Below are 15,537 nucleotides of genomic sequence, written 5' to 3' on the forward strand. Positions count from 1 at the left end.
ACTTCAAACGAAAAGTTATACTTTATGCTGAAAATCATGAAAACAGGCAGGCTGCTAGAGAATGCGGTGTAGCCGAGAGCAACATTCGCTTATGGCGCCAACACAGAATGGCGATATTTGACGAGGAAGAAGTACGAAAAGGAAGGCATCCTGAGGTAGAGGTTTTGAAAGTCATACAGGAAAGGAGGCAAAATGGGCTCCTTGTGATTAATGACACAATTAGAAATACCGGTAAAGCTAATGAAGTGGCTACAGCCTGCGGTATATCAAGGCAAGTGTACATAGGTAGATGAGTAAAGTAATAGTATATTATGCAACGAGCCTATAATGGTAGTAATTAAGAAGCGAGTATGTTTATGAAACTCGCTTGCGCTCGTTTCATAATTTCCATACGAGCGACTTAAGCACTTATAGGCAAGTTTCATACGACTTTTTATGTTCGACCATATTTCTAACTTGAAATTATTCATAACTATTCATGTTATTCTTATCTGACTGAGGAGTGGAACTGACCTTGTGCAATACCTCGTAAATTGTGAGATATGCGCATACGCGAAAGTATTGATTTTTTCCGAGAAACAGATGTCGACATTGACCTCGATATAATATAGAGGGTAAAATAAACATTAATCTTGATATAACCTTGAAATTGAATTAGACATTGAAAAACGAGATGACAAATTGAATTTATTTGAATATTATTTACAATTAACGCTAATTATTATAGTAACAGAACTGACTTTATTTCAAATATAGGTGATTTATTGTGTAATTGGTGAAATCTCGCGCTAGTTGTCTTTCGATTGCATATCCGAGAATAATCGATACTTGCGCTTTCATATTGCTACAATGGTATTTTCTGATTGGTGAAACACCTGAACTTTAATGAATAGGTGTACTTTAATGAGGTCCATTAAAGGGCTGCTACCAAGTGTATAATTACTACATTTCGGCATGGTCGAGCATAAAATTAAATTTAACACCAGCTTTTCAGCTGCGCATTTTTTTATTTCAAGCCTTTAAAAATTGAGGTTCGTATTAGATTCGAGTAAATACGGTAATGGCCGTCTTGTGTGACTTAGTGGCTGCCATGTTTGCTATTAAATTTGATGTTCACGAATTCAGACTTGTTCGAAGATGATTGGTATTTAATGGCAATAGAAATTCTTAGCAAGACTCCCTTCAGCAGAGAAATAAACGCTGGTGGAAACATATTGTAGATTTGTGACTCGAAAAAATTCAGTTAACTGTCGATTAGTTCTGAACGCATACTTAAATACAGTGACATAGGACGGATTAAATAGAAAATATATAATTAATAGTTTACTGTGGTCTATTGTGGACTGCCATTTTCTTGTCACATTCCGAAAGCTTTAGGCATATTATCGCATTAGTATGTATAGGTCATTCGTTATCTCGTGAAACCAGATGGTTTCGTGCTCTGTAGCTAAGAGTAAGCAACCAGTAAGGGTTTTATCCGGAACGATACGGTTTTAGCTCTTTCTATTCCGCGTACGGTGCGAGTTCTGAACCGTACGCAAAATGTTCCGTTTTCAAATTCAAAATCCCGCGCGCAGTACCTACGTCACATTTGTAGTGTGATTAGTGGTGACGTAGTAGTATGTATGACAGTACCAGGACAAATTGATGTATTTTATAGATTAAACTGATACACAAAAACCGAAAAATACTGTACTGTAATAAAGTTCTTGCTAAACTTTTCCCCATTTACGGCGATGATTTGCAGTGATGACTGCAAAATGGAAGGATGAAAAGAATGGAATGCTGTAAGTGTTATAAAAATGAACTTTTTGTATAATTCAACAATGATGAAAACCAGTGGCGTAGCCAGACTAATTAATTATTTTGGGTGGGCCAGATATGCAGGGTTTAGAAAATACCTGACCCAACTGTCGATCGCTGATGTTGAGTCCTTCAACAAATTCCAACATTTCTATCTCTGTCAATGGATAGAATTGCTAAATTACAAAGCCTTGTGCTTGACATGATTATCGAATTTTTCTTTTTTTCAGAGCTTTGAAAAATTGTATGTCATTGCCTTAATGAAGGACGATTTTAATAATATCCATTTTTGGAGACTGAGGTGCTTCCGATAATGAATTTGCAAGAGCAAGAATATCGTCTAAACATACCAAATAAATAAGGTGTCAAATTTTCTAGCTGATGTAACAATTCAGTAGCCTCCACAGCTTCCTTCTTTTTATCGCTGCCAGACAATTTTTATGCCCAGTCAAACACAGTTAAATTGGCTCTTGAAGAAATGAAAGCATTTTTGACTTCTTACCTTAATGCTATCGATTGTACCTATTGCTCTGGATCCATGGTTTAGTTTTAATGTTGAGTATTTTCCATTAAAAAACACAAAAATTGGCATATTTTTTGGGTGGGCCTGGGCTCACCTGACCCACCCGCTGGCTACGCCACTGAAGAAAACTGTAGTAAATTTTACAAGAAGATTTTGTTATATAAATAATTAATTAAATACGGCTTATTAAAGTGGAAAATACAGGTTAAATATAATAATAATAATAATAATAATAATAATAATAATAATAATAATAATAATAATAATAATAATGTTTTATTTTCGCTGGCAGAGTTAAGGTCATAAGGCCTTCTCTTCCACTCAGGAATATATAAAATGAAAGAGTAAGTTCACAATATAATTATATGACGTAATAAATAATTATAATATATAATGCATAAATCATAATAAGAGTAATTGTATTAATTAATATGTAATACATTGGTTGGGTCAATGACTGAGAAGAACTGCCTGCTGAAGAATCCACTGGAAGAAATGGTGGAAGGGAGAAAAGTTCGGGGCAGAAGAACATATCAGATGATATACGACATTAAGATATATGGATCATATGCGGAGACTAAGAGGAAGGCAGAAAATAGGAAAGATTTTAGAATGCTGGGTTTGCAATGAAAGGCCTGCATTTGGACAGAAAGCTGTGAATGAATGAATGAATTCTCTTCTCATAGGCTACACTCGATGTTTTTTTAAGAAACCAAATGTGGATGAAAGGTGTTCCTTATTTCCCATCTCGAAATCTGGCAACCTTAAACCATATGGTAGGGGTAGCATAAGGAGGGAAGCTTCTCGGTCCACTTTCTTCTTCCCCTTACGTACAAGTAGGTTTCACGAGATAACAAATGGCCTGTAAAACTAGTGAGTTTTTTTTTTAAGAAAGGCGTTAAATAATATTCGAGATGTGGAAAATTATTTTAAACAATTTGTAAGGTGATAAATGGGACCAAATAGACATGTTATGATAGAAAATCATGGGTCGGAATTGTCTAATTACTATGCTAAGGACGTAGGTTCCATAACATCAATCTCTATAGAAATAGGGAACACTATTGAGCTAGGAAGTTCGTACCAAAGCAGTAGATTTCAATAGAGTACAGCGAGGAGTATAGATGTCACCCGCGCCTCGCCCTGCTCCCGCTCGCTACAGACGATACACGGTATGTTCACATAAACAACGCATAGTGGCATTCTGTGGAGCTGTGTACAGTCGTGAATAGTTTGAAGAATATTGTTAATTTATATATATATATATTTTAGGTTCTGAACAAAGTGAGCTATTCTGTTATTATTGTATTCCTTACGTAATGTGAATATTATGCAAGATTCCAAAAAAGTGAACTCATCTGTTATTAAATAATTATGCAAACAGGAGTGTGGAACACGTTTATTTTCCCCCCGATTATTCTTCGTTAAATGTTGACGTCTCGTGTTGCTATGCTATTCGGTTGCGTTACAGTCTAAGTTCAACATCGGAATTACGACACGAACTTCCTAGCTGTCATTAGAATAGAAACGAAAAAGTTTCTTGAACACAATATGGGTTTAATATTATGTACTACATACAAGATACACTATTAGATTCACAAAGTAGTTGTTCACCTGATGATAGTAAGATATACTGTATCATATTTCAGATTTGCTCCAATAACGTCTTGTGACATAGAACGAATATTTTCAGAGTACAAATATTGTTTTTTTTTCTGAACCAAAAAGGAGTATTTCTTTTGATTAAAATGAAAGTGTTCATTGTTATTTGTTATCATGACACTAGAATCGTAATGGTATATTTTATATATTATTTTATATGTATGGATAAATTAATTTAGATTGGGATTTACGAACTTTATAATTACATATTGTTTTTTTTATATTATTTCCTTGTTCTAAGGCTGTGGACGATTGGAGTACATGTTTGGTTATGAATCTGCTGTACATCTTTGTCGTTCTGCTTCACTGACACCAAGAGACACTCTATTAGCCTACTTTTCATTCGGTAGAGATATAGTCCAAGGGCACACAACTTAACAGTTTTTGTACCAACTTCCTAGCTCTGCTAATGAAAGTGTGGTGCCTGATGTAACACTCTTCTACTTTTGTGGTAATGCTTTAGATTGTAGACAAAGAAAAGCTTTACACCAACTTGAACAGGCATCGTGAATAAGTTTCTAGTTTGGTCCTTACCTTCTCCATCAAGACAGAATGTACAGCATTATTAAACTTTTCTGGAAGGAATGCTACGAGAATTGCTAGAGTAAGTACCACTGAATATAAGTGAAGTTGTTTTCCAACAAGATGAGTATCTGGCTCAATTTTCTGGTGGCGTGCGACATCTAGGAATAAAGGTTTCCAGACTTGTCACCCCTGATTTTCTTTCTTGGGAAATACTTGAGAGAATTGATTTCCTCCGATACAGCAGCTTGAAAGAAGATCTTATCGCTCATGTTGTAGAGTCTTTATAGATAAAGACATCAACTACATGTCGATGACTTAGTGCACACATGTGCTAAGTACATTTTCCGGTAAAATTGAGTTAAGTACAAAATTGGAGTACTGTGAGATGTATCTTTACTGTTCACAAATGTGGGAAGTGAACTAAGAGTTTCCTACCTTACGTTTACTTTTTGAGAATAGATGTTAATTGAAGTGTAATTAAGTATTGAAAATTAAAACTTGTTTTCCCCAAAACTAAAAAATTAGCACTTAAAATATGTGTGCACTAAGCCATCTATGTATGGAATTTTCGAACGATTACGATAATCTCTTCTTCATGGTGCAGTTTGTCTGTAGTTTCTTGATACAAATGTTGAGCCTTTACAGCGTTGTTGCAGTGCATCGGGTTTTAAAATTCCTTTGGAGAACGAAAACGTACATTTGTTTCGATCAAATTTCTGCAGATTTAAAGGAAAAGAACTAAAATTCTTTCAATCATAATACACTGCTCTCTTAAATTGACTGAGCATATTGGGAATTAATTCAATAGCCTTCCCAAAATACGCTATGAAATGTTTCATATAATAGTAATATGCGTTACAAGAGCGGTATGTTGACGTTTTCATGTTCAGGAAAAGATTGAAAAAGCGAAACGTAGTTGAGTTCCCCCAGTCTATGATGAGTCTGGAAACTTGTTGATTTTTTCACGGCTTCCTTAATGTTACTTGCATTACAAATGCAGTAACTTTTGTGCGAGATCGTGCGTATTTGCTTGTTTTCCGCACAGAACCAATACGCGGTAAGTGTGAAATACCACATTCAGTATTCCCAACGTAACACACATAACAATTTCCCTCTTCTTACCGCTTAAGCGCGACATTCATATTACTGCTTTAGGCTTTTAACATATTTTTAGAGACGTTTAACATAGTAATAATTATAAATTGGAAACTTACTACTGCAATTTCGCCTAAATTGCAATGTTAATTATTGTTTTTAAATATCTGCAAAAACTAAGTAAAGTCTACTACTCCACGAAACTTATTGCATTCCTGATACAAGTAACATTAAGGAAGCCGTGAAAAAATCAACAAGATTGCAGATGCCGATGTTATTACTGCAATATTGTTAAAATATTAAAGTATTAAAATGAAAAAATAAATCATTACGTAACCTTACCGTTTGTTTTAAGTTCGCATTTATAGACTGGGGGAAAAAAAGGGCAGACGTATATCACGGCCTGCTGGAGTATAGTAAACACAGAAAACATTTTATAGCAACAAGATATTTTGGTTTTCCGAAGTTGCCGTCATTAAACAGAAACCAACATGGAGATTTCATTGCAACTAATTAGAAATTCGTCTTTCAGGTATGTAATAAACGATCTTCGCACAAAATAATGTACGATACACGAGCGGTATGTTTGTTTTCATGTTCTCGGAAATTAAAAAAGCTCAACTACGTTTCGCTTTTTCAATCTTTTCCTCGAACATGAAAACGTCAACATACTGCTCTTGTAACGTATATTACTATTGTGGTGTTGTAGAGTTTACTTAATTTTTGCAAATATTTAAAAACAATAATTAACAATGCAATTTAGGTGAAATTGCAGTGGTAAGTTTCCAATTTATAATTATTACTATATTGAACGTCTTTAAAAAATATATGTTAAAAGCCTAAAGCAGTAAAATGAATATGACGCTTAAGCGGTAAGAAGAGGGAAATTGTTATGTGTGTTATGTTGGGAATACTGAATGTGGTATTTCACACTTACCGCGTATTGGTTTTGTGCGGAAAGCAAGCAAATACGCACGATCTCGCACAAAATAATTTTTTCTCTCGAAAAGGAAGCACAAACGAGTAAAATTGTATAAACTTTCTTGTTTCAAAATATATTAAAGAATAATCCCTTCAACTTAATGAAATTACTTATGGTTCACCCTGTATATCACTTTCTCCCAACTGCGATAGTGAATAGAGAAATAATTGGAAACAGAAAACTTGTTTCAACATTGTTTTTTACTTTGCCAAATTCTCCTTTTTGTTCAATCGGTTTACAGATCTGATTTACTAGCTGGACGTGTGATTGATTACATTCTTCGTCTCCTTAAACAAAGCGTTAATTGAAAGGAATTCTAGGTCATGATACACTCAAGCGAGAGGGGAATCTGTTGGAAACTCCACTGCTTTCATAGTAGTATAACAATAAATTCCTCCAAAGACTCATAGCAGAAGAAATAAAATTGCGTTCCAGCAAGTTGAGATCGTTTCCCTGGTAACATCGCCGAGGCCGCTACATGGCTTCTTCGGGTCAGATACAGTTTCATTGTATCAACTTACAACTAGTACCTAGAGAGTCATGTTAAATGCCATGGTAATGAAGATCATCCTACACTATCTTAAATCATAGTGTTCAATTTTGAAGTATGGTGAGGGTAGACAATAGTAATATGCGTTACAAGAGCGGTATGTTGATGTTTTCATGTTCGAGGAAAAGATTGAAAAAGCGAAACGTAGTTGAGCTTTTTTAATTTCCGAGAACATGAAAACAAACATACCGCTCGTGTATCGTACATTATTTTGTGCGAAGATCGTTTATTACATACCTGAAAGAGGAATTCCTAATTAGTTGCAATGAAATCTCCATCTTGGTTTCTGTTCAATGACGGCAATTTTGGAAAACAAAAATATCTCTCTTCAACATTGCTGCTATAAAATGTTTTCTGTGTTTACTATATTGCAGCAGGCCGTGATATACGTCTGTCTTTTTTTTCCCCAGTCTATAAATGCGAACTTAAAACAAACGGTAAGGTTATGTAATGATTTATTTTTCATTTTAATATTTTAACAATATTATTTATATAACATATTGCAGTAATAACATCGGCATCTGGAATGTTGTTGATTTTTTCACGGCTTCCTTAATGTTACTTGCATCACGAATGCAATAACTTTAGTGGAGTAGTAGAGTTTACTGAATTTTTGCAAATATTTAAAAATAATAATTAACAGTGCAATTTAGGTGAAATTGCAGTGGTAGGCTAAGTTTCCAATTTATAATTATTACTATGTTGAACGTCTTTAAAAATAATACGTTAAAAGCCTAAAGCAGTAAAATGAATATGACGCTGAAGCTGTAAGAATAGGGAAATTGTTATGTGTGTTACGTTGGGAATACTGAATGTGGTATTTCACACTTACCGCGTATTGGTTTTGTGCGGAAAGCAAGCAAATACGCACGATCTCGCACAAAAGACTAGTAATTTTACAGATTTGAGCGATTTTTCGTCACGATCTCTCCAGTTCTTTTTAATATATGGTTATTCGAAAGTAAGTTACATTTTGAAATAGATATAGCATTTTTAAAACTAGTTTCAATGCACAAAAGCTATTTTATAATTGTTTCAAAGCGTTAGATTTGCAGTTATCTATAGTTTATAGTACTAGACCGGCTCTGAGCACAACGAGGAAGTGAAAAGGAACTCAGAAATCCCCGCCCATGACCTTTTCGCTTACACAGCTTTATAAATAAACACACAGTGGGCACTGTGCATCAGTGATGCATTTCAGGTGACCAGCGCGAGTCGAAAGTTTGTAAAAGCTATGATGCTTGCCTTATACAGGGACATCATTTTATTTTTGCTAACATTTTTAATATTAACCTGGCTAGAGGCCTACCTTTAGAGAACCGGAAACACAGTTTGCTATCCCCTTCCACGACTGTAGTTCGATGATACTGGCGTAAAACACAAACAAATCACTCTACTAGGTATAGGAGGAAAGAAAAGTACTTCATCCATTTACGTAAACTAGGAAATATCGCGATTTTGAGTTCGATAATTTTCATTGGGTTTTTGATTCATCAAAATGCAGTACTGTATTAACAATAAGTGTTTTTACTCACGAATTGAGTTATCCATGCGAGCGTATTCATTATGCAGTGTATATTATACTGTCTACAGCACATTAGCGTACAATATAGAGAAACAAATTAAATTGAAAAATAATCATAATGTGAATATTTAAACGCATTTTTTTTAATGGTGGCCGTTCATTTCGATACAGGCTTCAGTTCTTTTGTGCATATTATCGCATTATAGACTATTGCATCTAATTCCAATTGCCAGTTTCGTCCTTCGTACTTAGTAACTCATGTTGAAATAATTCTGTACCTACTCTATAAAAGAGTACCTTACGTACTGTAAATTCAATCTTCACTTCTGCCCGATCCGCACAGATAAAATTACTCAGACATACTATCTACTGTCCGTCCAAGTGCTTATGCCGCAGGATCGTAGAAAGGGGGGAAATCACGTGACAGTTAATTACTTAACGAGGCCCTTTTATTTAAGTTATTTTAAATAGTTGTATAATATTACGTAAACGTCCAATTCCTAACAGAAATTAATGTTTTCAGAAAAGAGCTAAGACAGCCCAGCCACAAAGGGACGGGCAGAAGTGGGTGGGGGAAACCGAGATGCGACGTAGGCAACGGACGACAATACCTGTGCGAGAATATGATTCAATATTGAAAGCGAACATATTTCTGGAACGTACTATACTCACTAACTCAGTACTGATTGTGTTTACTATGACTGTAAGGCGACTTTGACTGTGTACGCTTGGTTCTGTGTGAAGAACGGTTGGAAGTTTACTAGTAGAGGGGGTGGGAGTGAAGTACATTCAAAAACTCAGGTACAATAAAAATTGAAGTAAAAATAAAATGATGTCCCTGTACAATCCGTCACTGATCAATGCTTGCCTTCGTGACTACTCGTCTGAGCCAAGGAAGGTGAAGTGGGGAGTTAAGGGGAAATATGTAGTGAATTGGTTGAGGTATTAGTGCCCAGGTCTGTACTAAAACCTCGATATGCAGTTCCAACAACAGCGGTGACTTATACCTGTATACAATGGGGGAAGCATAGAAAATAGTTGCTGTAAATTTGTGATTTCGGTATCAGATGGGCTTGAAAAAGATTCACATCAAATATTGTTTGACGTAGAATTCCTGTCTTTTAAATCAGTCCCATATGGCTACCATCCTGGAGTTGGGGTGTCACGAAATGAATGATAATTTATAAGAACTATGCTTCGTCCCATAATGTCTGACAGGCGATGTAAACATTGCCGGCAGAGGAAGAGAAAGTATAATTGCTATTCAACCAATGGCAGGAGTCTCATTCCACGCTTGACTTGAAGTTGGGTGGGGGTAGAACGCTTCAGACCGCCCAACTTCAAGATAAACTTGGAATGAGAGCTCTGCCATGGATGAATATATAATAGGATGCGAAACTTACCCAGTTTCCCGTAACACATGCTAGAGGCGCTGTTGTAGAAAATGATCTTGCTGCCGCCTGTTAGAGGGAGGGGCATTATTACATCTAGCAGCGCACCAAGTAGCGAAAAGAGTAATTACTCCATGCATTTAGCAGCGCACCTGGTGACGAAAATGTTAAACTGTGCGGAAAGTATTCCCTCCCACCCTCATAGATATTCAAAACTAACCCAATTTAAAATAAAACATTTGCATTTTTATTCCTCACAGCAGCTTCTACTGAAAATTCTTACCGGAGCCAACAGGAAGATAAAAGATACGATCTATTTTACACTACCCAATTAAAATATAACCAGACACAGACAAAAAAAATAAAGCAAAAGGTTAGATAATTGCGATTGTATTCTTTGGGTATTTATTGTACAGCGCAATTGAAAAGTCTGCAAGAACTACTTAGATAGTTCAATTTATTATATTACTATTACTTTACAATACATTCAACAACACTATTTTTACAACGTCCATAAACATCACTGTTTAACATGCACTGCTTATACACACACGTAGTATCACTTTATGTTCACTTATTAGCAAGTTTCTGGCTGCCATCTTGTTCTCTCGAGCAACGTCACGAACGGATAAATAGAGAACTCTGGGTAATGTACCCAACACGTAGTTCTAATGTTCACTACCTTCGACGTCGGGCGCTGATCATCTTATTTGAGCCCCCTACCGCCAGATGGTGCTGACCGTAGTTTCGCATCCTATTATATATTTAATCCATGCTTCAGACCACCTAACTTCAAAATAAGCTTGGAATGAGAGCTCTGCGATTGGCTCAGTAGCAATTATTCTTCTCTCTCTTTCTGGCGGCAATATTTAACTCTCTCCCTCTCCCCTCTTACCTCTCTCTGTTTATGTTCCTCAGAAATAAATCTAAAATATTCACAGTTAGCCTACCAAAAACTGAATTCGCAAAATATTATTGATCTGTTGCATTTCATAAACGTTTACCAGTGCAGTCACTTTCGACTAAATGTGACGTCATCCGCTGAGGCGTGCGTTGTAATAATTGTCAAAGGCATGCTAACTGCAGCAGCGCGACCTACAGTAAGCTAAATAATTTTACATAGTTTTTAATTAGCGCTAACAGCTTTGAAAATATTAATTTCAAAACCACCAGCCCGTGACTTCTCTTTATGTTAAAAACCAGCGCCATATCCTTTTATCTCCACTTACATTTTTTTATCCCTCTGCTGTTTAATTAGTTCAGAAGCGAAACGTTTATCTATAATAGATATAAAAATTAACATATATTCACGTGGTATTATTAATTTCTTTGAAGTCACATTTCCAAACTGTTAGATCGGTTTTTAAATAAACTTTCATACTTTTCGCTCTGTTACATTTCCTACCAGATGTAGGTAATCCTATATTATTTGCAGATGACACAAGTATAGTAATTACTAGGGAGCGGATTTTTATGTGCTAAAAAATTTAAATATATTTATTTTTATGTGCTAAAAAGTACGAAAATGTTTGCTAAAAATAAAAAAATATTTTGTTTTAAATATGACAAAAATACCTTACTTAGCTTGAAAAAAAAAAGTTACTATGTACTCACCAACCATACTTGAGTGCTAGTAGTTGACCGAGAATTGCAGTGAACAACAAAGGTCATCTCCAAATTCTCCATCATAAATGCATGCCCATTATCTCTGAACAACGATTTATACTGTGAAAACGATCTTTCCACATCACAGGACGTCAGAGGTGCATATTTAAAGAGAGGAATGTCACAAACACAAACACCGTAAATTCACCTACAGGCACACCCTCTAATACTTGAGCAACTTTACACATTTTTTTATATCCACTGTTTTTCCCGTACACATTCTGGAATTTGTCCCTTAGTAAGTGTACTTCTGAACCTGGTAGCGAGTCTAGTTTAATTTCCACGGCACGCACTTCCCTGTTTCAGACAACAGGTTTTTTATGTTTCGAGTTTTTTATGGTGTCACACAAAAAGCTTAGATTTGCTAATAGGAAAGCCAAATCGTTTTTTAAACAACCATCTTTCCGTATATCTTGAAGGATATCGATTGACGAAGCCCGATAACAGGGAATCACAACAAGATACATTGCCTTACTTGATAGACATGAGTGAGAGGCGAGAGATTTGTTTAAATTAAATAATGTTCATACCTGAGCTCTTATCTGTTGTGTTTCACAAACAAAGCGTGGAATGAAATCATCTCAGCAACAATAAACATTCCTAATTATGTGTTGCAAGATCTCTCCTCCTTGTCCATGTTAATTTATTCTCTAACGATAACACTGATATGCTGCCTAGCAGTTCTCAGAACTTGAGGCGATACTATTACAAAAATGGATACACCACACAGCTCTTAGAAACACGAAGCAACCAAGAATTCTTAAAAAAGATAACGTACTTTGAGTGATATAATTGATTTAGTTTTAAAATATTTAAAACTTCTTGTAAAAAAATTATTTAAGTAAAAAATCTCCAAGATTTATGTATTTATAATACATTTCCTGAAAATATGTATTTACATAATTTTTTGTGAAAATATTTGTTTTTATGTGAAATAAAATTCGGCTTTTAAACTTGAAACTTCATGTTCGGAATGTTTAAGTTTTTTAATTGTGTTTTATCACACGCAAAAAGAATATTTAATTACATAAGAATCCGCTCCTTAGTAATTACAACCAATATCTCCAATACATTTCAATCTTCAACAGACGAAATTCTCTTCAAAATATGTGACTGGTTCTCAATCAATAAATTAGTATTAAATTGTAACAAAACTAACATAATTCAATTTAAATCCTGTCCAAATTCAACCTCGCAAATTTCAAGCACAATAATTAACAATAGATCCCTATTAGAAACAACAACAACCAAATTTCTTGGCTTAAAAATCGATAATGTGTTAAATTGGAAAAATCATATTAAAGAAATTACCCCCAAAACTAAATTCAGCTTGTTTTGCTATTAGATCTATGCAAAAGATAGTAAATATCAATACCTTAAAAACAATATACTTTGCATACTTCCACTGGGTAATGAGTTTTGGAATAATATTCTGGGGAAATCTCACAGATAGTACAAAAGGAGTAATTAGAATAATAGTAGGTGCCAAATCTAGGGAACCGTGTAGGACTACAGTAAAAAAGGTAAAAGGTAAAGGTATCCCCGTAACATGCCATGAAGGCACTTGGGGGGCATGGAGGTAGAGCCCCATGCTTTCCATGACCTCGGCACTAGAATGAGGTGGTGTGGTCGGCACCACGCTCTGGCCGCCTTTTACCCCCGGGAAAGACCCGGTACTCAATTTTATAGGAGGCTGAGTGAACCTCGGGGCCGTTCTGAAAGTTTGGTGACTACAGTATTTTCAAAAAACTACAAATAATGCCCGTGGCTTGTCAGTATATTTTTTCATTAATAATCTATAATAATATAGATATTTAACTGGAGTCAAATAATGAAAACCAAATAAATTTCTTAAAGCTCTATTTTGAATAATTTGTAAAGGTCTCAAAGCAGTTTTCTTATTATGTCCCCAAATAATGTTATTCTCATAACTGACAATATCCGCGGTTTACAACTAAACCCAGTTTTGTTTTACAATCAGTAGAATAGGACGAAAAACTGAATTCTATAATGCGGGTATATTTATCTACGACTGGCAACAATGAATATTATCTTCATCATCTATTCCTAGAAGTAATAGCTAAAGAATCGAAACTTACACCAACAAATTATCGATCACTATCGATATCTTTGAACGTCAGTGTACTAAACCCAACTCTCCAATTTTTTTCAGGAAAGTTCAGAAAAGAATTTCGCCGAACATTTGGTTTCTGGTGCTGCGGAGAACGGCGCTTCTCCCGACGCCGACGTCACAACATGTCGACGATGCACGGGGGAAGCAGCACGTACATCTGCCGCTTCACGACGACAGGGGGCAGCACCACGTACACGGCGCGTACTGAAGTCGTACCTCTGAGCGGCATCACTTCCAGCTACACCATTGCCGATGTTGACTGACAGAGGAGCAGACCACTGTCCTCTACATGGGACGAGGAGGAGCTGGCCGACTGAGATCTTGAAGGCATTTCACTCAGATTCCTTTATATAACGAATAGAAACCATCCAAGTTCTCTGCGACAGATTACACTCACTAATCACAATTAACTTTCCTTTTGGACATCAGTCTCAATGTCACTTCGATGTCATGAACTGTGGTGTAGGCGTTTCCGTTCTTGAGTTTCACATTATGTCACTCTTCCATTTTATCCTCCCCTTTTCTAATGTATTCTTATTTCTGTATTCAGATATGCAATTGGTACCATGAATTATAATAAGTAGGGAGTGGATTTTTATGTGCTAAAAATTTAAATATATTTATTTTTATGTGCTAAAAAGTACGAAAATATTTGCTAAAAATAAAAAAATAATATATTTTTTAAATATGACAAAAATACCTTACTTAACTTGAAAAAAAAAATGTTACTAGGTACTCACCAATCACACTTGAGTATCAGTTGCTAGTAGTTGTCCGAGAATTGCAGTGAACAACAAAGGTCATTTCCAAATTCTCCATCACAAATGCATGCCCATTATCTCTGAACAACGACTTATACTATGAAAACGATCTTTCCACATCACAGGACGTCAGACGTGCATATTTAAAGAGAGGAATGTCACAAACACCTACACCATCAATTTCACCTACAGGCACACCCTCCAATACTTGAGCAACTTTACACATTTTTTTAATATCCACTGTTTTGCCGTGAATGCACACGTGAAGCAGCGGCAATGTGCTTGTTTCTGGACAAATGTTGGGTTACCTGAGAGCTCTGATCTGCACTTACTGATTTACCACATGGTTGGCAGAATAACACTTTTCCGTCGGTAGTAAAAATGTTTTTAAATTCATCTACATATTGCTGTAGACGCGATCTTAAACTCGATTTGATTTTAGGCATCTTAAGAGGCTAATATACACACGTCTTAAGGTAAAAACATGTTTCTAGCTACTGACTGACAATGTCAGAGAAAAGCTTCCTATAGGAACGCCACCAAGTCTACACTACGCAGCTTCTGCGCATGGCTCGATAACGGGGAATCACAACAAGATGTATTTCCTCACTTCATAGGCATGAACGAAAGGCGAGAGATTTGTTTAAATTAAATAATGTTTATACCCGAGCTCTTATCCGTTGTTTCACAAACAAAGCGCGCAATGAAATCATCTTAAGCAACAATAAACATTTCTAATTATGTGTTGCAAAATCTCTCCTTGTGCATGTTAATTTATTCTCATATAATAACACTGATAAGCTACCTATCAGTTCTCAGAACTTGTGGCGATACTATGTATTATAAAGATGGATCACGGATACACCACACAGCCCATAGAAACGCGAAGCAACCAAGAATTCTTAAAAAGATAACATATTT

General features: G+C 35.6%; 1 protein-coding gene across 1 annotated transcript in view; it reads left to right on the top strand.

Annotated features, from left to right (window-relative positions):
• LOC138695885 (orexin receptor type 2-like) overlaps positions 1–15,278 on the top strand; it is a 502,682-nt gene extending 487,404 nt beyond the window's left edge. Inside the window, exon 6 of the mRNA XM_069820229.1 lies at positions 13,895–15,278. Within this exon, the coding sequence (XP_069676330.1) occupies positions 13,895–14,118 (224 nt within the window). The 3' untranslated portion in view covers positions 14,119–15,278. The remainder of the gene's footprint in view (positions 1–13,894) is intronic.
• The last annotated feature ends 259 nt before the right edge of the window (positions 15,279–15,537 follow it).

The sequence above is a fragment of the Periplaneta americana genome, chromosome 3 (genome assembly GCF_040183065.1).
Source record: "Periplaneta americana isolate PAMFEO1 chromosome 3, P.americana_PAMFEO1_priV1, whole genome shotgun sequence".
NCBI classification, from domain to species: domain Eukaryota; kingdom Metazoa; phylum Arthropoda; class Insecta; order Blattodea; family Blattidae; genus Periplaneta; species Periplaneta americana.